Source organism: Neolamprologus brichardi, chromosome 1 (genome assembly GCF_056152115.1).
Source record: "Neolamprologus brichardi isolate AB-2024 chromosome 1, ASM5615211v1, whole genome shotgun sequence".
In the NCBI taxonomy this organism is placed as follows: Eukaryota; Metazoa; Chordata; class Actinopteri; order Cichliformes; family Cichlidae; genus Neolamprologus; species Neolamprologus brichardi.
In genome coordinates this window covers 40,475,533-40,495,681 of record NC_142104.1, presented here as the reverse complement: position 1 = coordinate 40,495,681, position 20,149 = coordinate 40,475,533, and the positions used below count along the sequence as shown (strand labels likewise).

Sequence of the window (20,149 nt, the reverse complement as noted above, 5' to 3'; positions counted from 1 at the left end):
GCTGAAAACAAAAGGCGACAGAGCTTTGGTAACTGTGGCCCCCAGATTGTGGAACTCTCTCCCCGTGAGCCTGAGATCTGTGGACTCAGTGGTCGCTTTTAAAAAACAGCTAAAAACTCATCTTTTTGAACTTGTGTTTGGTTGATTTTTATTTTTATGTTTTAGCTTCTGTGAAGCACTTTGTGATTTTTATCTTGAAAGGTGCTATATAAATCACATTTTACTTACTTTACTTTAAAGTATTCTGATTAAGATTCTTCTCTGGAATTGGAGTGTAACAACTGATTTTCCTCAAATCTATTATCAAGTTCTTGCTGTTTTTGCTTTTTTATAGGACAAGTATATATTTTCTCTGATTTTAATCTGATTAATTAGGTGCTTCCAAAAGTCTTCCTTTGTTTAAAAGGCTTTGGGATGGCCTGTTGGGCTGTGTTTAAATCCATTCAGTAGTGGCTGTAGCAGTAATTGATATAATCCTCCTGTTGTGTTAATTTCTCCAATATATTAGATATAGTAGATTCTAGACAAACTCCAGTATTTACTTGCCAAAAATTACATATAGTTTAGTTTTCTCTCAGTGCCTCGATGAATCTCCTCCTCAGAGTAACATCTTAGGATGCCTCTGATCCAATGTGGAGCAAACGTCCAAAACAAAAAGCTGCACCTCCACAGAGCCCCTGGAAGTCTTGGAAAGTGGCAGTTTTCCTTACATTATCTTTTTGAAGGACTTTACTATCTAATTTGTGAGGTCACAGTGCCTGTCACCATCTTTCATATACAGTCTATGGATAAGTAGCTTTGTTTTTGCTTGTTGTTGTATTTTCACTTATTCTTCGTTGTTATTGTTTTTAAACTGAATACCGTTGTTATTTGTGTGAAGAGAGCTTTCGCTATGTAGCTCATGGCTAATGCTATTGGTGCTTAGTTGTGATAGTTGAGGTAGTTTGATAGCTAATTTGTCAGTGGATTCCATCAGGTTCCCGTCCCTCTCCGCTTTGTACGTAATGACGCAGGAGAACGTCATGGACGGCGTACACTGCGTGACGCGTCAAATCTTCCAACTCAACCGCCGCTTCCTGGCCGGCCCAGGCAGCCGCCCCAGGCCCCGCTCCTCACTGAACCGCTATCCGCTTATTATTGTTATCACACCGACTGAAGAGAGCTCCGCTCCGGCTGCGTGGAGCTGCCGCCGGGATGAGTGGACGGGAAGGCTAAAATTTGCACATCCTCCGCAGAAGTCTCGCCGCTTGGTTAGTGTTTGACTTCTTTTTATTTGTTTGGGTAGTTAAAGGCTTGCAGGGATTGTTTGTATTTGTCTTCCTCCAATAAGAAACGTTACTGTAAAACTCCAATGGCAGCTAACTCCACGGAGAAGCTTATCTGCTTATCACAAGTTTTATTGTCGCAGGAGCTGAGCGCTGCCGTTTTCTGTTTTTATTTTTTGTGTGTGCACAGATATCATCTGCTGCCATTCATTGGATCAACTCTCACAGCCCCATTTTCCTGTCCTTTCACACCCAGCAACATGAACACACAGTGGTACACTCACACATTTATCAGTCTCAATGAAGAAGCTGGAAACCTTCATTACATTTGTTTTAAAGGAGTTTAGATACATATGATGATGGGATTTTTGAGTGGTTGGTTTATTGGCTCTTAGTAATAAAATTGGGAATTTATGTTATTTCATTTCATGTTTCCAAATATTATTTTTTCCATATATATGGATTTATATGTCCGTATATAGGCTTTATTATATGCTTGTCTATAATAAGAATAATAAGTCTAATAAAATGAGTGCTGTGCATTAATCTTGCTATTGTTACAGCAGCGCAGGGCTGAGCGAGGTGCAGCCTGAGGAGCAGCTGCTGTGGTGATGGTGTTGGACTTGGGCGCAGTCTTCATGGATCGGGTCGAGGGTGAAAGAAGTGCTGGGGACCTGTTGAAAACAGACGCTCGAGAAGATCCACCCAAAGCTGTTAAAAGGTGCGGCGTCACAAAAAGGGAGACGGTGTCACACAACGGGCTCGCAGCCCCGACGAGCTGCAGCAGCCAGGTAGTACAGAGAAGATCATCAACATCATCGTCATCCAAATGTGGGACTGCATCCAGAACGCCACTCCGGAGGCCCCTCAGCCTGGAGGTGACATCCCAGCGCATGAGAGGGTCTCAGGAGCAGATGGTGGACCGAAGGATCCTACAGCCTCCTTGGCGCAGTGGTACGGCTGCCCCCTCCCCCCCGGCTCGTAGCCTGACCAGCCCCAGCCTGGGAGCGAGTGGCTGGATGCGCCGTAGTGAAAGCACCTGCTCCGTGAATTACTCCCTGGGGCTGCGGGGCAGTAAGGCGCAAATGCGACCGGCCACCTCCCTCCCTCATATTGCTAAAGGAGTGGGTGTTTCAACAGTCCCTACAGCCACCAGGCCCTGCCTGCTCGTTGCCCTCAGACCTCTAAACTTGGAGCAGGAGAAGCAGGCTTTCTTCCAGTCTGACTACAAGTATGAGCCTCAGTTTGAGTATGCGCAGCCTGAGCCCAGGAGCGTGCTGGACAAGTACAGAGAAGGCTCGGGTCTCTTTCTTGAACAGGTGTGTCACATTCAACCAGTCTAACAGTCAGCTCTGAGCTCATGAGATCATGAGGATGATGATAATGATGATGATGTGTTTAACTGCAGGCAGTTGGGATCATGGAGTGCGTCCTGAGGAAGTTTGGCTCCTATGAGAACTTTGAGGAGGTGACTGGTGGCAGCGTTCTGCCTAAGAGTCAGGTGTGGGCTGCTGTGCGCAAATACCTGCAGAAAGAGGGCTGTGTAGGGGAGGTGAGTGCAGTAGCCAGATTTCAGTATATCTCTGCAGGAAAGACTATATTGTGTCCATTGGCTTTAGTTTAATTATGTAAGCTTATAACAAAGCTTGATGGTGATTGATCAAAATCCTGAAAATGCTGAAAAAGCAAACAACCTCCCCCCCCAGAAGTGTTTTTGGTGAGACAGTAATGTGACAGCTGCAGAAGTGACAAGCTAACAGTAAACCTATATCTACAGGATTACTTGAACCCTGTGACTGATTTAGCTGAATGACTTTCCACAAAGGAGCTGATGAGCAAAATCTGATGATTTTGTGTGTGTGTTTGTGTCTCCAGGTTGTTGTGCGTCTATCTGAAGAGCTGCTGTCTCAGGCTGTGATGGTGGTGGAAAACTGTCGTCCTACTCTGACCATTAACCTATCTGGGGCTCGACAGCACTGGCTGGAGGGAATGCTGAGACATGAGATCGGTGAGCAGATAATAATACGTAAGCTTGGTAGGAGTCTTTCCACATGGTTTCTATTCCCCATAGCAGTTGTGACACAAAGAGGTAATTGATTATTGTTATTGTTAATATGGCTGACATCATTTATGGTTTATAACAGTGGTCCCCAAACCCCGGGCCATGGAACAGTACCGGGTCTCTGAGTCGTTTGGTACCGGTCCGTGAGAGTTGAGGCTCGGGTGTGAAATTTATGGTTTTCAAACTTTTCATGGTTTTTATCGTTAACTCGGTTTCCCTGGGTCTTTCCCGTGTTGTAGCTGTGCGTCTTATTTTGAAAGAAATATTTATGCGTTACCATAGCGACCGGAGAACATTAAGGGGCAGAGAGGAGGATGTTACTCTCAGTGTTGTTGTCAGGAGGACGCTGCTAATAAAGTTACACATTTACACAGTGAATTCGTGTTTATTATTATATTTACAAACTACCACAAGTTTTTGTCTCGGTCGTATTATTTTATTTTGCTGTATTTATCCGCCACACCGGTCCGTGGCACAAAAAAGGGGACCGCTGGTTTATTATAAGCTCTAGTCAAATGATTTGACTGAGCTTGAGTTGCAGCTCCCAGAGCAGAAAAATGAAGACTTATAACCAATTTTCAACTTCATGACAACAGCACGGGGCTGCGTTTTCATACAGTTAGCCTGGCGGTGTCAGAATGGTAGACAACAAACTGACAAATGGTGTCATGCTGGCTATACTTTAATAAATGTCTGTGGTTGAATCAGCAGTCAGTTGCTAAACTTCAAGTGGCCTTGAGGTTTCCATTGATGAAAAATGGACCCACTATTGTTGTACCCCATATACCACACCAAACCATCACTTTTGTTGTTCCAACAGTCTTGAAGGGATCCATCCAATGTGGGTTAGTGTCAGACCAATAGCGGTGGTTTTGTTTGTTAACTTCACCATTCACATAAAAGTTTGCCTCATCACTGAACAAAATCTTCTGCGTGAACTGAGGGTCTTGTTCCAATTTTTGTTTTGCCCATTCTGCAAATTCTGTGCGCCGATCTGGGTCATCCTTGTTGAGATGCTGCAGTAGCTGGAGTTTGTAAGGGTGCCATTTGTGAGTAGCTAATATCCGCCGATGTTCGACTAATGCCACTCTCCAGTGACATGCGGCGAGTGCTACGCTGTGGGCTCTTGCCGAATGAAGCTAGGACAGCCACTGATGTTTCTTCATTAGTCACAGTTTTTTTGCGTCCACATTTTGGCAAATCCAACACTGAACCAGTTTCATGAAACTTAGCAAGCAGTTTGCTGACTGTAGCATGGGAGATGGGTGGTCTCGTAGGGTGTCTTGCATTGAAATCTGCTGCAATGACCCGGTTACTGCGTTCACCAGATATCAACACAATTTCGATCCGCTCCTCACATGTTAACCTCTTCGACATGTCAATGGCTGTGAACAAAGAGAAACTTGTAAATAACTCATGAAAGAATGAAGTTACGTTGAAACCAAGCACACCATTGTTTTTCTTGTGACATTACCAATAAGTTTGATGTGTCACATGGCCCTCTTCCTATTGAATAAACAAAAGTTGTATCCAAGATGGCCGACTTCTAAATGGCCACCATGGTCACCACCCATCTTGAGGAGTTTGCCCCCTCACATATACTAATGTGCCACAAACAGGCCTTTAATATCACCAACCATTCCCATGTTATTACGGTGTATCCATATAAATGGCCCACCCTGTATATGTATACAAGTGTGCACATAGCACTGCAGCAGACTGCTGAGGATCTGATTGTTAATAAGGTTGTATTTTCTCTATGTCAAATAAAGTTTGAATTGATGGTCCAAACCCACCCATGTCTGTTCAGAGATTTCCTGCTGTTATGAGAATCTGTTCTTCTCACCTTCGTGCGGATTCCTGAAAGAACCAGATTTTTGCCAGATTACAAATTAATCTGCGGCAGCTCTGGGCTAAAAACACTGTTACTGTATGCCAGTTAGCATTCTGATAGCATTTGGGTCAAACCACAGTGGTACATCTGAAAGGTGACAGAGTGGTTTTTAGATATGTGTTTTATCAAACTACAGTGTGAAGCATGTGCAGACAGCATGGAGGGGCAGCAAAGTGACTGCAGACGCTTTCCTTCCTCTCAGGCACACATTATCTGCGAGGTGTGAACAACAGCGTGCAGCCATGGGCCACCGCCGAAGGCAGGAAGCAGTTTGGACTTAAACCAGCTAATCCCACAGAGGAGGGCCTGGCCAGCCTGCACAGTGTGCTGCTACGGAAACAGCCCTACCTGTGGCGCGCGGCTCTGCTCTACTACACAGTGTACCACGCCACCAGCATGAGCTTCAGCCAGCTCTTCAGTCACATAGCACGGTTCGTCCAGGACCCGGACGTCCGCTGGGAGTACTGCCTGCGAGCCAAGAGGGGACAGACGAACACCTCGCAGCCCGGTGAGCGTGCACGCACAAACACACACAAAAAACATGCAAAATTAATAGACTTGGCATTTTCCTAGGCAAAACCTATAAGATTGAATGCAATGAAATGTAACAGTATCAGGTTAGGATTTCATGCAGTGATTAACTTTGACTATTTAGGCTTTTTTTCTTCTATAATGAGTCTCTCCTGAGTGGGGAAAAAGTCTAAAATAACCTTTAATATAATAATATGAACACCCAAACATAAAGCCCGTAATCCAAAAAATGATCCCAGCGAAAAACTGTGAAAACGTGTTTTCATGATGTTTGTCATATTGAAATGTTTCAGATGATCAAACAAATTTAAACATTAGACGAAGACACAAGTAAACACAAATTACAACATCAAGTAACTGTGGTGTATCGCATCTTTGGAAGCATTTACGAGTTCAGTTTCCCAGCCACACCCAGGCCTGATTATCGCCACACCTGTTCACAAACAAGCCCGGCTATAAAAGGTTATAAAGCCACGTCTAAAGCTGCCAGATAACATTCTGGTGATCCCCGAGACTTTTGGGGAAATACTCTGTGGACTGATGAGACAAAAGCATGAATTTTGCTGTTTACCAAAAAATACTCGTAAATACTCTAGGAATTACAAGTAAGCCTGCAGTCTGAGAGCAAAGAGCTCTAACGGGGTGGCACGGTTAGATACGGCCTAATCAAGACCTTGTATGTGGGAAGCCAATACAGGAGAAATCGCTCTCTCTTTCTAGTCCCTGTCAGGACTCTTGCTGCAGCATTTTGGATTAACTGAAGGCTTTTCAGGGAGTTTTTAGGACTTCCTGGTAGTATAAATGCACAAACTAGTTTTTTAACATCACTCTGAGACAGGAAGTTTCTAATTTTACATGTTACAAGAAAAATGTTTTTTATTTCTTTCAGTGCCACTCCCTATATAGGTTTGGACTTCCCCCTTGATAATAAACACGTTCATTTAGAAACTACATTTAGTGTTTACTTGTGTTAGCATTGTCTAATATTTAAATTTGTCTGATTATCTGAAACATTTAAGTGAGACAAACATACAAAAAAAATAGGAAATCAGAAAGGGAGCGCACACTTTTGTACACCACTGTAACTTAACACAGCTAATTACTAGTGCTGTCAGCGTTACTTAAAATGACGTTAATGCCATAACCGCATTAACACGGCAAATCTCCGTTAGCGAGTCGCCCCGTGCGTGGGGCTGCATGCCGTGGTTAGCTTGTTAATGCGGTTATGGCGTTAACATCTTTTTAACGAGAGTAACGCTGACAGCACTAGTGATTAGCTGTCAAGTGTCAGTGTAGCACTCAAATACACCATGCCTCTGTGGACTGTGGTGGTGGTTTTGTGGTTTCATTAATATCAGTTTAGGGTTCTTTTTCAGCAGAGATAAATGATAAAATGAGAATTATGAAAACCTCAACTTGAATGTTCAGATTGTTCACATTTAAATTTTGGAAATATGTGCAAATTGGCTAATATGTAGATATTATTAAAATTCTATTTCTGAAAACCTTCTGAAAAATCTTGCTGTGAGGCAACAGTGCTAACCACCAAGCCTACTTGGAATAACCCTTGAAGTAGAGCAGGGCGATATGACCAAAAATATTTATCACGAAAATTTGCGATGACGATATAACTGACGATATAATTGACACGAGACAAAATGCTTTACAACTCCACAACTTTATCATGATGATGAGTTTGGTTGGCACAGTGGCACTTTTCCTTCATCTTTCTTTTTGCAAGTGTTTTTCTTTTTGCAAGTGTTTTTTGAAGTTGCAGTCCGTTTGGCCTCTCAGGGCCACCGTAATATCACGATATATATTTGAAAATTTGCGATAACGATGTAACTGACGATATAATTTCTGCGAGACAAAATACAACTCCACAACTTTACTAGCGCAAAAAAACCCCATCCATTTATTTTACTTAAACAAGCAGCTGTTTTTTTTTATGTGCATTAAAGCTATATAAACATTTAACAGTGTAAAAGTAAATTCCTTGCTGAAAGTTTAACCAAAAGGCATTTCCAGTAGAAATGGGCTGACATATCCTGAGCATAACCATGTATAATATCCACTGAAGTTAAAAAGAGGTGCTTTGCTACATTAAACTGCAGTGTGCCAAATAAAAAAGTCAAATATGTATTTTTCGGACCATAAGGTGCACGGGATTATTAGGCACATTAAGCGAAACAGAGCAGTCAGATAAATCAAACTTTATTCAACTCATTCTTCTTGCTTCCTCCACTTCTGTACCATTGATTCATTAATGCTGTATTCTCTCACAGCTGCTCTATTCCCATGTTGTTGCAGTATATTAATGACTAACCTCGTATTGTGGATGGATTATCTCAGTTGTTCTCCAGACTGAAGTTTGGTCTGTTTACAGCATCCTGCCATGCGATTGCATTTGTCTCTAACCATCAGGAACCTTCACGTTAACTTTTATCGAGTGGAAAAGTGTTAGCGTTCATCCTGCAGCTTCACTGTTTATGTTATGCTAACATAGCTGTGTCGCTAGCGATCACGTAGCACATCACTATATAGCAGCTAGCCCAATTTCAGTAACCTTACAAACGTCACTGCTGTGTAGTTTTCTGTCTTCATTTATGTTGGAAGTGATAGCAGAGCTGTACGTTTGAATTTTTTTTCCAGAACTCTCTCAGTCAGAACATGCTATATCCTGCTTAGGTAACTAGCGAGCTAACTTCCCGCTAGCTTCTAACTCTGTTAAATGCAGTGTTGGGTAAGTTACTTTAAAATAGTAACTTAGTTACATTACTAGTTACTTCTATCAAAAGTAACTCAGTTACTTCAAGTTACTCGTTACTTTAAAAGTAACTAGTTACTAGGGAAAGTAACTTTGGTTTTACTCAGAATTCTCTTGTTAATGTGTTGCTTCCACAACTTTGCCAGTCTTCTAGCTTGCTTATTTGCCACAAGTGCACTGTGCCACCTACCAATAGAAAGGAAAAGATAATGTGCATATTTCCACGAGAGAAATCCCACGCCTGGACCGTCATTGACTGCTGCCATTTTGACTAGAGACCGGCCATTATAGGAAAAATCATAAAGCCTTTGAATGAAAACAAACGCTGTTGTGACAGTGATGTACACTGTTTTGATGGTATATATGCATCAATCTATCAATCCTTTGTTGTAAGATTCAGATAATTATTTTTTAAAAGCTAGACATTTTAAATGAGAATAAGAAAGAAAAGTATTTCTTTGTGCCCCCCTCTCCCTGCTAATGCCCTACCTGGCCCCCCTGGCAAAACTTTGCTAGATCCGCACCTGCACAGTTACCAGCTGTCAGCTACTTAGAAAAGGATCCTGGGGTTATCTGTCTCTCAGAAACAGTTCATAACTTCCCTTCAACTCATTCATGTCACCTAAAAGGTAAACCTGTTTCTCCATCACCTGTTCAGCTCTGATGATTTAGTAAGGACATCTCCTGGTTTCATCTTCATGTTTCCCTCTCACCAGATAACCAAACCGATATCATGACCAGCAGCTTTTTTGCAGCTGTGGCTCCAGCAAACATCAGCTGATACTAGAAATTAATATTAAATAAATTCTAATAACAGCTGATCAAGCTTAAACGTGCTGCTGTTGTTTAACGCGACATCGGCTGGTTTCCTGTTTCTGGCGCAAAGTGGGCGATAAACAAACAAGAGAGAAAAGCCGATCAGCTGATCATTGATCAGTTTTCATGATTGAAGTAGAAACAGGAGAGGGAGGGGAAGAATGAGAGAAGAAGAGGCAGCTGTGCAGCAAAGACACAGAATAAATCCAGCTTTGTGTCTTTTTCATTGTAGCTGAATTACGGGACAAACTGTTCCTTTTCATCTCAATAAGAAACGCGTAATATTTTCTCTGAATACCAGACGGGACGGTTGGCAACTCTAATAACTTATGAACAAAATAAAGTTCAACATCATTAATATCATAGCACCCACCCAGCTGTATAGAAACTCCGTCATGCTAGCTAGTACGCAGTAGGAAAAAGTCAGAATAACGAAAATAAATTCCACCTAAACTTGGTTTATATCTGACCCAGATAGACTGCAGGTCATAACTTCTTACCTGAAGTTCAGTTCACACTTGGACCAGCGGCCGCCTCGGGTCTCTTTTCCTTCTGCGTCCACTTTCCCTCATCCACCTGCTGCCTCCACCACTTGCTAATGTTATTGAGTCTGTGGAAGCTCCGCGATAGCCACCACACGAAGTAACGAGTAACGACCCTATCTAAATCCGAGTAACGACTAACGCGTTCCTGATTTTGGCATAATAACTAGTTACCGTGCTCGTTACCACAATAATAACGTAGTTACTGTAACGCGTTACTTAATAACGCGTTAGTCCCAACACTGGTTAAATGTAATAAATTCCGTTTTCATGGATGCCTGGATGTTAAACTTCATAGTTACACCTGGTAAAGCAGCAACGCTGATTGTTTTATTAAAGATGGAAGAATTTAGACAGTTTTTAACTCTCAGTGATGTTTGTTTGACTTCGGGACCTTAAAGGACGGAGTTTAAGACCCAGATTACTCCCAGATTTACGAGCACCTTAGTCCGACAATTACGGCAATAACGACGGCCCGCTTGTATGTTCTACAAAAGAAATGTGCTGTGTTGTGTATCTGATGGACAAACACCAAACCAGTTAAGTTGCACCATTTTTACAAACTAATTCTGGTTCATTCATTTCACTCAACAATCTACTTTCCCCATTCTCATTCTCCGTTACCGCCGTGCTTTTTCGGCACTGCGCATGCGCGTTTCCCATATTCTATCGCGATATTTCATTTTCTTATCGTTGCCTAGCATTGTACCGGTATTACCGTGAACAGTATAATATGGCCCAGCCCTAGAATCATGTATGATTTTCATTCCACTTCTCACGTGTACACCACTTTGTGTTGGTCTTTCACGTGGAATTCCAATAAAATTGATTCATGTTTGTGGCTGTAATGTGACAAATTGTGGGAAAGTTCAAGGGGGCCGAATACTTTTGCAAGCCACTGTAGGCCTGCTTCTAGACCAAATTAAGTGGGTATGCATCAGACCTTAGTGAGGGTGGTCTCTGCCTTTGCAGCAAATCTGTTACAGCAAACAGTGCTACTAACCTGGCAAAGAAGATTTTATTATTTAAGTATTTTCAACTCTAAAGATGTGTTGGACCACAGGATCCTTTATAAAGTTCTTAAAACCTTTGGAGGAAGTTTCCCCCTTTTTTGTGTCTGTTTTGCAGGAACTAAAGGAACAATTGTGTTCTTAAAATCCCAGCTGTTGTGTTTTTGTTCATTTTGTTTTTTTAGCTCAAATTTCTGATAAGTGGTGCAACTCCAGTGTGTGCACAATACATCTTCTTGAACAGGAAACTTTGCAAAGTGCAAAGGGTACGAGGGTATGACAAGCAGATCCCATCTGAGATGTTTTCTACGCACCACAGTGGAGGGGGCGCCATAATGGTCTGGGGTGCTTTTTCCTTCAGTGGAAAAATGGAGCTTCAGGAGGTGCAGGAGCATCAAACGGCTGTTGGCTGAGTCCAGATGTTGCAGAGAGCATCCCTCATGACTGAGGGCCCTCATCTGTGTGGTAACGACTGGGTTTTTCACCAGAACAACTCCACAGTACACAATGCCTGCAGGACAAGGTCCTTCTTCCAGGAGAATAACATCACTCTTTTGGACCGTCCTGCGTGTTCCCCTGATCTAAATCCAACTTTGGGGATGGATGGCAAGGGAAGTTTACAAAAATGGACAACAATTCCAGACAGTAGATGCCCTTCGTGTGGCCGTCTGCACCACTTGGAGAAATGTTTCCACTCACCTCATAAAAATGCTTATATCAAGCATGCCACAATGAATTTTTTGAAATGATCAACAATAACGGTGGAGCAACCCATCACTGAGTTCATTTTTGGAACTTTGATTTCTGTTTTGGGGGATTTTACAGGGTTTTTTGGAGGTGTGGTCCTTATTAAACCCGATCCTTTTATCCCCATGATAGAACAGAGAAAACCCGACTCATAGTGGTCAAAACATTTATTTCTTTTTATTCAATCATCTTCCGGAAGAGAGAGCCCTGCACAGCCCAAACGCCAGTTGCAGAAACTCTAACATTAGAATTTAAAGTATTAAGAATTTAGAATTTTATGTACTTGAGTCAAAAGTGGCCTTGCTGTACAAACCTTCATTATTTAAGTACATAAAACAATATAATAAGAAAATAAGCCTTAAAATATATATTTAAATCTCAACATCCTAAACCTTGATCAGCTGTAAAACAGCCTGTTTTAATTTAAGCATTGTTTTCAATAAACTGCATGCTCAAAAAAATGTTTTGTCTCTCTCACATTTCTTTTTGTTGCATGTTGAAGCTGTACTTGGAACCTTGTACAATTCAAATTATTTAAGTTAAAAAAATTCTCCACCCAAATTCTTAGCTTCAATGCTTCATTAAATCCGCGGCTGTGTAGTGCACCATTGTGTTAAACACAAGTGAGACCTGCAATAGAAACATATTTAGGAGCAACACATGAATAAAAAGTTTGACAACATTAAGTCCACGCAGCCCTCAGTTTTAAACAAGCAGCAGCTTTCCTGTAACCACCATTAAAACTTTACTGGGAAAAAGCTCAAAGGAGTTCTTTGTTATTTTAGTCAGCCCTAAAAAATCTCTGAAATATGGTGCTTTTAATGGGGCTTACACTGGATAGCATTACTTTGTCCCCCAGTAACACTGCGAAGGATCTTGGAGTTCTTTCTGACCAGGATATTTTCTCAAGTGTGCGTATCAAACAAATATGTAAGACTGCTTTCTTCCATTTTATGGAATATCTCTAAAATGAGAAACATCCTGTCTCAGAGTGACGCTAAGTCTTTACCTTACAATATAAGTGCGTTGAGGCACCTGTTGTGGTTTGGTGCTATATAAACAAAATTGAATTGAATTGGAAAAAAAAATTTAATTTTGCAACATGACAAATAATCGTAATTGAAAAGTTAGAGGCTATTTAAATCCTGTAACTTATCTGTAACTTTGATTATTATTTTTGTATATTTCTGTCTTAGGTTGCTTCAGCAAAGATCAGGTGTATCTGGATGGGATCCTGCGGATTCTTCGGCATCGAAGGACCATTGACTTCAAAATGTTAACTTCTTTAGGCAAGGTCAGTCAGACTACCCACAAAAAAGACTTAGAATTAGATTTAGAAGTATTAAATTAAATCATAGATGGCGTTGAGCTCCCTTCATTGACGCATGAAGGGAGTTGTTGCAATATGGGGTGTTGCAATATGTGATATTGCAACACCCCAACCTCTTTCACCCCAACCGGTCGCAGCAGATGGCCGCCCCTCCCTGAGCCTGGTTCTGCTGGAGGTTTCTTCCTGTTAAAAGGGAGTTTTTCCTTCCCACTGTCGCCAAAGTGCCTGCTCATAGGGGGTCATATGATTGTTGGGTTTTTCTCTGTATCTATGAAGCGCCTTGAGGCGACTTTTGTTGTGATTTGGCGCTATATAAATAAAATTGAATTGAATTGAATTGATAATATGTACACTCTCTGCCCTCCACATGGTTTCTACAGTTTTGGTCAGAAGTATTGAATAAATTTAAAACTCAAGGACTGGGTACATGAGTTGGAGTTTATGTTGAATGTGGTCCCCCATCTGTTTTGGGGATAACCACCTCAACAGCTACCAACCACCATGCTCCTTGCAGCAGCCTGGAACCCTGCAGAACTAGGCACCAACTCTTTATCCTCTCAAGGATATTTGAGGGTGCATGGCAGTTTGCACATTCAGTTCACTTATGTTCTGTAGACTTGGAGAAAGCATTCAACCACATCCCTCGGAGTGTCCTGTGGGAGGTTCTTTGGGAGTATGGCGTGTCTGGCCCGATGCTTTGAGCCATTTGTTCTCTGTATAACCATTGCTCCCCTTTGTCACTGATTCTGTTCATAGTTTTTATGGACATAATCTTTAGGCACAGCAAGGTGTTTGAAAGTTTCTGCTTTGGTGGCTTGGGCAGTACGGTGGCATGGTGGTTAGCACTGTTGCCTCACAGAAGGTCGTGAGTTCAGTTCTACTATCAGGCCGGGAGCTTTCTGTGTGGAGTTTGCATATTTCTTCCCCGTGTTTGTGTGGGTTTTCCCGGGTACTCCGTCTTCCTCCCACAGTCCAAAGTGGGGATAGGTTAATTGGTAACTCTAAATTGCCCATAGGTGTGAATGGTTTTCTGTGTCTATGTGTTAGCCCTGCAACAGACTGGCGACCTGTCCAGAGTGCACCCTGCCTCTCACCCTTAGACAGCCGAGATGGGCTTTAGCCCCCCCACGACCCTGAAATAGATGCTATGGTGCCTTCAGAATCTCATGTCTGCTTTTTGCAAGTGATGTGGTGCTGTTGGCTTCATCAGGTGGTGGCCTCCAGCTCACACTGCAGCGGTTCAAAGTCTTAGGCCATGGTTCTCAGTTACAAAAGGGTGGAGTGTCTACTCATTGCAGGGATAAATTGCTGCCCCAAATGGAGTAAGCTTTTTATCCATTGAACAACCAGCTTTGATGCATGGTTGGGATCATTGTCTTGTGGAACATCTTGTTGTTTACAAGAGTCAATCACTTAGCTGCAGATCTGAGGTGAAGTTCAAGAAGTGGGTGGTAGTCCTACTCCTTCATTATATCATCCTCTTTATGCAGTGTACCACTGTCAGCAAAATAGCTCCAGAGCATAATGCTACCACCACCCAGTGCAATGTTCTTAGGTTTGAAAGCCTCGCTTTGCTCTTCCAAATATATCTCTCGTCACTGTTGGCAAATAACTCGGTCTTTGTATCGTCTGACCATAAAACGTTTCCCCAGTAGGTATTTGGCTCGTCCATGTGGGCAGCTGCACATTTCTATGTAAAACTTGCTTCACTGTGGACAGCGATCCTGGTTTTCCACCAGTTTCCAGTTAATGGTAGGCTTGAGCCTGTGTTGTTCATGAACATACTAACCAGTTTTCAGTCATTTGAGGGTACATATTGAAAAAGGTGTGGGAGCAGTGCTTTATGTTTGGACGGTTCATGAGTCCTTTCTCCCTTGACATTTGTAGGTGTCTTATGAAGATGTGGAGAGACTCCGACATCTGGCAGTGCTCTCCAAAACTAGAATCCCGCATTTCATGCGAGACCAAGAGCGGTACCTGCAACATCTGGACCACATCATCACCATCAATGAGCTTGAGGATTCAACTCTGGAGCACCTTCTACCGTGACCATCCCACCCAAAGAGAAGAGGAACTGGAGGATCTTCAGACTCTACCATGTGGTGACCCAATTCTTGCTTAAGAGATCCAGTATTACTGATGCTTTATTGGAGCAATTTTGTTTTCTTAAAACTTGAATGACATGAACAAAAGGGACATACACACTAACACCTCTATCTACATTTCACCTGTGTCCAATGCATGTTTGTGTGGCTTTTCCACAGAGCCAAGTACAGTTTCTGTGCCCCGTCGCCTTTACTGCTATTATGAAATTACCTCAGTACTAAAACTTTATGATGTAATCAACTTTATATATGTAAACTCACTCATAATCACAGAAATGTTCACAATCACATGCTTTATTTATGCAATTATTTAAGTTTTTTCTTTTTTTTACTTTGAGAAAACAGACTGAATGTTTCTGGTATTAGCTTTATACGTTCTTTTTTAGACTGCATTGTTTTTATGCCTTTGATTATTTGCATTTTAAAAAGAAGACACCAAGGACACATTTCAAAACTGAGACCATGAATCTTAAAGATATCAAGTGCCAGCAGACTCAGTCTGACCTTCCACCAGGGATAATTAAAATATCAGTGTTATTAAGAAGATAATCAGCTCTTTTATCACTGTCTTAACAGTGTCCTTGGTGGTCTTTGATTATCAGTATGCTACTGTGATGTGTGCCTGAGACCCTGACCCCAACTCCACCCCACTGCGCAACAACCAAATTTTCCTTTGAAACATTGGAGGAATGGTTGAACATTTTGGGTTGCTTACATTTATTGAATAACTTGCAGAGTTATATTACGATTTATAGGATTGTCATGTCTTTGTAGTTAAACCGCTTCTATGCTTTGTGTTAAAGAAGGCAAATAAGGGTTTGCTTACCCTGAGCTGAGTCTGTCTAAAAATACTTTATTTCATTACTTGGCACATCAGCCTCGTCAGTCTGGTTTTTGCTATGTGCTAAAATATTTTCTAAACAAACAGTAAAAACTTCCTGGCTGGAAAAATGAAGTCCCTGCAGAACTTGTGACAATAGGTCTCTGTTTTGACCTCTGCAAACACTTTGCTGCTGAGTTAATGGGCTCAGTCACTCGTTTGGGGTCATAAATGCAAACTAATTAGGTCTGTAAATCTTGGTCATACCATAAAAATCCATAAAATCTATATCAAGTGAGTCATGACAACAAAGTCCCTGATATTTCAGTTGAGCTTTGCAATGCTGCTTAATACCTTAATGACTCATAGTTAGTCCTGTGGCCAGGAATCACGATCTTTATTCCCGTTGTAGCAGTAAAACTGAAGCTCAGTTCTCTCGGTGCAAACAAAGAGTCACACAAAAAATTACATTTAAGTTACAGTTCCAGCCAGGCTAAACGTTCCCCGATTAGTGTGTCGCTGTTGGTGGCCTTTAGCTGTGGCTTTATATTTAACTGAGTCTTTTCCGTGATGGAATCAGTCTCTTATGACTCTGCAAGAGAACAAATGTAGGTATTTCCCCTAAAAGTCTCAGTTTTTATTGGAAAATGTGCTAAAGTAACATTTTTAATACTGTGTTGGGCTTTTTGAGACCGTCTCATCCAGACCGAGTCGCTTGTTAAGGAGGAAACGGGTGTAGTGGGTGTGCCTTTAATGGGTGTAGCGCTCATCTGCTGTAGCTAGCCATGTGTTTTGTAAGCTGCTTTTATTGTGTTTGACACTTAAAACTCTAGATGTGAGTCATTTTGGGCCAAGCTGTCAGTCAGCACAGAGAAACCAGAAGAACCAGGTCAGAGCAGCATCACGACACTAGCCTCGAGTTTTTAACTTGAAGATGAAAAGACCGGGCCAACATGTGAACTCTACGAACACGGTGCATTTTAAACACTTGGATTTGAAGATCAACATGTAACCCAATTATATTCTGCTGTGTTTACGGTTTTAGCCACGTGATAAGCTGATAACGGCAGCCTGGTTTCACCTAAACGAATGCACCGATTTATAAACGCACGAATGTTGCAGAAGTGTTATTTTGTGGAAAACAACTTGAATTTCCAGTTTATTTATTAAAATGTACATACACTGTTTGTGGTCTGTTTCATGTTGCACATCACTCACCAGGACAAACCAAACTCTAATCAGGATTTTTCAATTTATAATTCAATTCAATTTCTTTATTGTCCCATAAGGGGAAATTAGTTTAGCAGCAGGATATAAATAAACATAACAATACTATAAAATAATAATGACAATAATAGTGATAGAAAGTCCAAGGACAGTTATTTGCCATTGAGTAGACAAGATGCAGTGGGGATAAAAGAGACCTGGAGTCTTTTAGTCTTCCTCACAGGTACTCTAAAACGGCGGCCGGAAGGCAACAACTCAAACTCACTGTGAAGTGGATGGTTCAAACAATTAATAATAGAATGAGCCTTTCTAAGCACATTTCTATTGTAAATGGCCAAAAGTCCATCTTGCCAGCGCCCTGAAATTTTGCTAGCAGTTTTTACCAGAAGTCCCAACCGATTCTTATTCTTCACCGTCAGGTTACCAAACCAGGCAGCGATACAAAAAGACATCACAGATTCAATAAAACTTCTATAAAACAAAGACATAAAACAAAGACAACATCTCAGATGAGACATTAAAAGATCTCATTTTCCTTAAAAAGAACAGTCTTTGTTGAACTTTTTTAGTAGTGGCATCAGCATGAGATTCAAAACACAGTTTATGGTCAAGTACCACACCTAGATATTTATAACTCAACGATCCCAATATCAGTGGTTTTAATGATAGTGGGTGATGAGCTATAAGAGGACTTCCTAAAATCAATAATCATGTCTTTAGTTTTTGACACATTAAGTGAAAGGAAGGACTCATCACACCAAATCACAAAATCATCTACAACCTGTCCATGGCCTGACTCGCCCCCACTAGAAGACTGACGATCACTGTGTCGTTAGCAAACTTCAGGATGTGTCTGTTCGTGAAATTGCTGCAACACTCACTCATGTACAGAATGAACAGAAGGGCAGAGAGGCAGCATGCTGGGGTGATGCAGTAGAGGAGGAGAGCACATCAGAAAACACATGATTCACCCTCACGCATTGTGACCCATTAGTCAGAGTCTGTCACCCAGCCGACTAGACTAGTGTCAAGCTTGAAATGATTGTAAAGCCTGTCAGCAAGTAAGAAGGGTTGAATTGTATTGAATGCCGATGAAAAGTCAGCAAATAATAATCTTGCATGGGTGTGGGGGACCTCAAGATGCTTATACAAGAGATGCAGGAGTGTGACAACAGCATCCTCCACACCTCTCCCTGCTCTACAGGCGAACTGGAAGGGGTCAAGATGGTTTTCAACATGCATTAAAATCTCCTTCTTAATTATCTTCTCAAATGACTTCATCACTAAAGAAGTCAGAGCCACAGGCCTAAAATCATTCAGTACCTTAGGAGAACTGCCCTTAGCAACAGGAACAATGACAGCATGTTTCCAAATCTTAGGTACCGTCTGTAGCTCTAAAGAAAGTGAGAAAATATGGTGAAAATCCCACTCAACTGATCAGCACAAGTTCTCAGTACCTGTCCACAGATGTTGTCAGGTCCAGGACTCTTACTTTTCAGTAAGAGTTTTAGTGTGTCTAAAGAGATTAGCTACCCCCCTCTCATCAATACAAATTGATGGGGGAGTGATAGTCTTTTCCCTCAGCGTGCTGGTCTGCCTAGAACAGTCAAAGTTCTCAAAACGAAGGTAAAAACTGTTAAGACTGTCTGCCAGATGTTTGTCAGAGGTAAACCCCTCTAAGGTAATATTACTTTTACCTTTCGTGTGTAGCCCTGCCATTGTTTTCATACCAAGCCAAGCTCTTTTGAGGTTGTTACTGCTGAGTTCTGCCTCAATCTTATTTCTGTACCTCATCTTGGCAATCTTTATTGCAGCCCTCACCTCCTTCCTCAATATTCTCATAGTGGGAACGTCTCCCTCGTTAAAAGCAATTTTCCTTTTAAGAATCAGATCCTTAATATCTTTAGAGAGCCACGGTTTGTTATTAGGGAAAGTCTTAAATTCTCTGACTGGAACCACAGAGTCTTTGCAAAAAGAGATGTAGCTACACACCACATCAGTGAGTTCATCCAAATCAGAAGTGCTCAAGGACCAATCAGTGTAATCAATTGTTAAAATCACTAAGAATAAAATTAGGAGCATCCGGTGAGAGTCTGCAGATTGTGTACCACTTTAAAAATGGCATCAGCAGCAACTTTAACGTCAGCTTTAGGATGAATGTAAACAACAGTGACAAAAATTTGAGGGAACTCCCTCGGTAAGTAAAACGGCCTGACAGATACTGAAAGGAGCTCGATGTCAGGAAGACACAACCGCTCCCGCACAGTAAAGTTATTACACCAGCCCTGGTTGATATACAGACATAGCCCTCCTCTGTGGGATTTGCGTGTTACTCCACAGTTCCGATCCAATCTGGCAGGGGTCCCAAAGCTGCTGATTTGCAGTGAAGTGTCACTGTCCATATCGGTCAGCCACATCTCGGTAAGCGCCATCAGACAAGCCTCCCTGTATTCCCGTAGATGAAGCACATTTCCTTGTAATTCATCCGTTTTGTTCCTAAGAGATTGGACATTGGCCAGAATCATAGAAGGCAGAGGAACACGATTCTTCCTCTTCGGAGGAAGAATCGTGACTAACTTTGTAGTCAGTCAAGATTAGTCTTAGCGTTTCTTATAAACAGTTATTTTAGTTGTCACGTCAGGACTCTGCAGTCCTGTGAGAAACAAAAATAAGGTACAGTAGCCTCCAAGGACTGAGTTAGTTACTGGCTACTGGGGCTGTTTGATATAACGATATATATCGGATTATGATATAAAAACGTCTATCGTTTCATTTTACGCTATCGTTTGTTTCGTGGTGTCATAAAATAAACTGTTTACAGCAATATTTTTTCATGGTTTTGATGGTCACTGTAGTGGCTATATTAATTTCTTAAAGTTCTCTCTTTCTCTTATATTTAACCCTCTGGGCTTGTTCAAAATCACTACCCTTTCAGCTTGTTCGTGACCAAAAGATTAGGTCTGTAATTTTTATTATTTTATGTTTTTTTTGCCATTTTTTCTGCATAAAGCTTTTAACTAACTTGAATTCTTT

General features: G+C 41.6%; 1 protein-coding gene across 3 annotated transcripts; it reads left to right on the top strand.

Annotated features, from left to right (window-relative positions):
* The first annotated feature begins 1,038 nt into the window (after positions 1-1,038).
* Positions 1,039-17,076, top strand: kiaa0895l. Of its 3 annotated transcripts, XM_035913789.2 has the most exons (8): positions 1,039-1,250; positions 1,456-1,539; positions 1,832-2,584; positions 2,674-2,817; positions 3,141-3,273; positions 5,424-5,729; positions 12,831-12,928; positions 14,852-17,076. In XM_035913789.2, the coding sequence occupies exons 3-8, from the start codon at positions 1,877-1,879 to the stop codon at positions 15,011-15,013; spliced, it is 1,551 nt and encodes a 516-aa protein (XP_035769682.1). In that variant the 5' UTR covers positions 1,039-1,250; positions 1,456-1,539; positions 1,832-1,876; the 3' UTR covers positions 15,014-17,076. The 3 variants fall into 3 exon arrangements, with proteins under 3 accessions (XP_035769682.1, XP_006804630.1, XP_006804631.1); XM_006804567.3 differs by lacking the exon at positions 1,456-1,539; XM_006804568.3 differs by lacking the exon at positions 1,456-1,539 and having other exon boundaries at positions 1,829-2,584.
* Positions 17,077-20,149: the final 3,073 nt, after the last annotated feature.

What these genes read in the sequence shown, in the direction of transcription:
- kiaa0895l (XM_006804567.3), top strand. Translation starts at nt 1,877, where the DNA reads ATGGTGTTGGACTTGGGCGCAGTCTTCATGGATCGGGTCGAGGGTGAA. An exon ending in AATGCTGAGACATGAGATCG is followed by an intron (nt 3,274 to 5,423) that starts GTGAGCAGATAA and finishes CCTTCCTCTCAG; the next exon opens with GCACACATTATCTGCGAGGT. An exon ending in GACGAACACCTCGCAGCCCG is followed by an intron (nt 5,730 to 12,830) that starts GTGAGCGTGCAC and finishes TTTCTGTCTTAG; the next exon opens with GTTGCTTCAGCAAAGATCAG.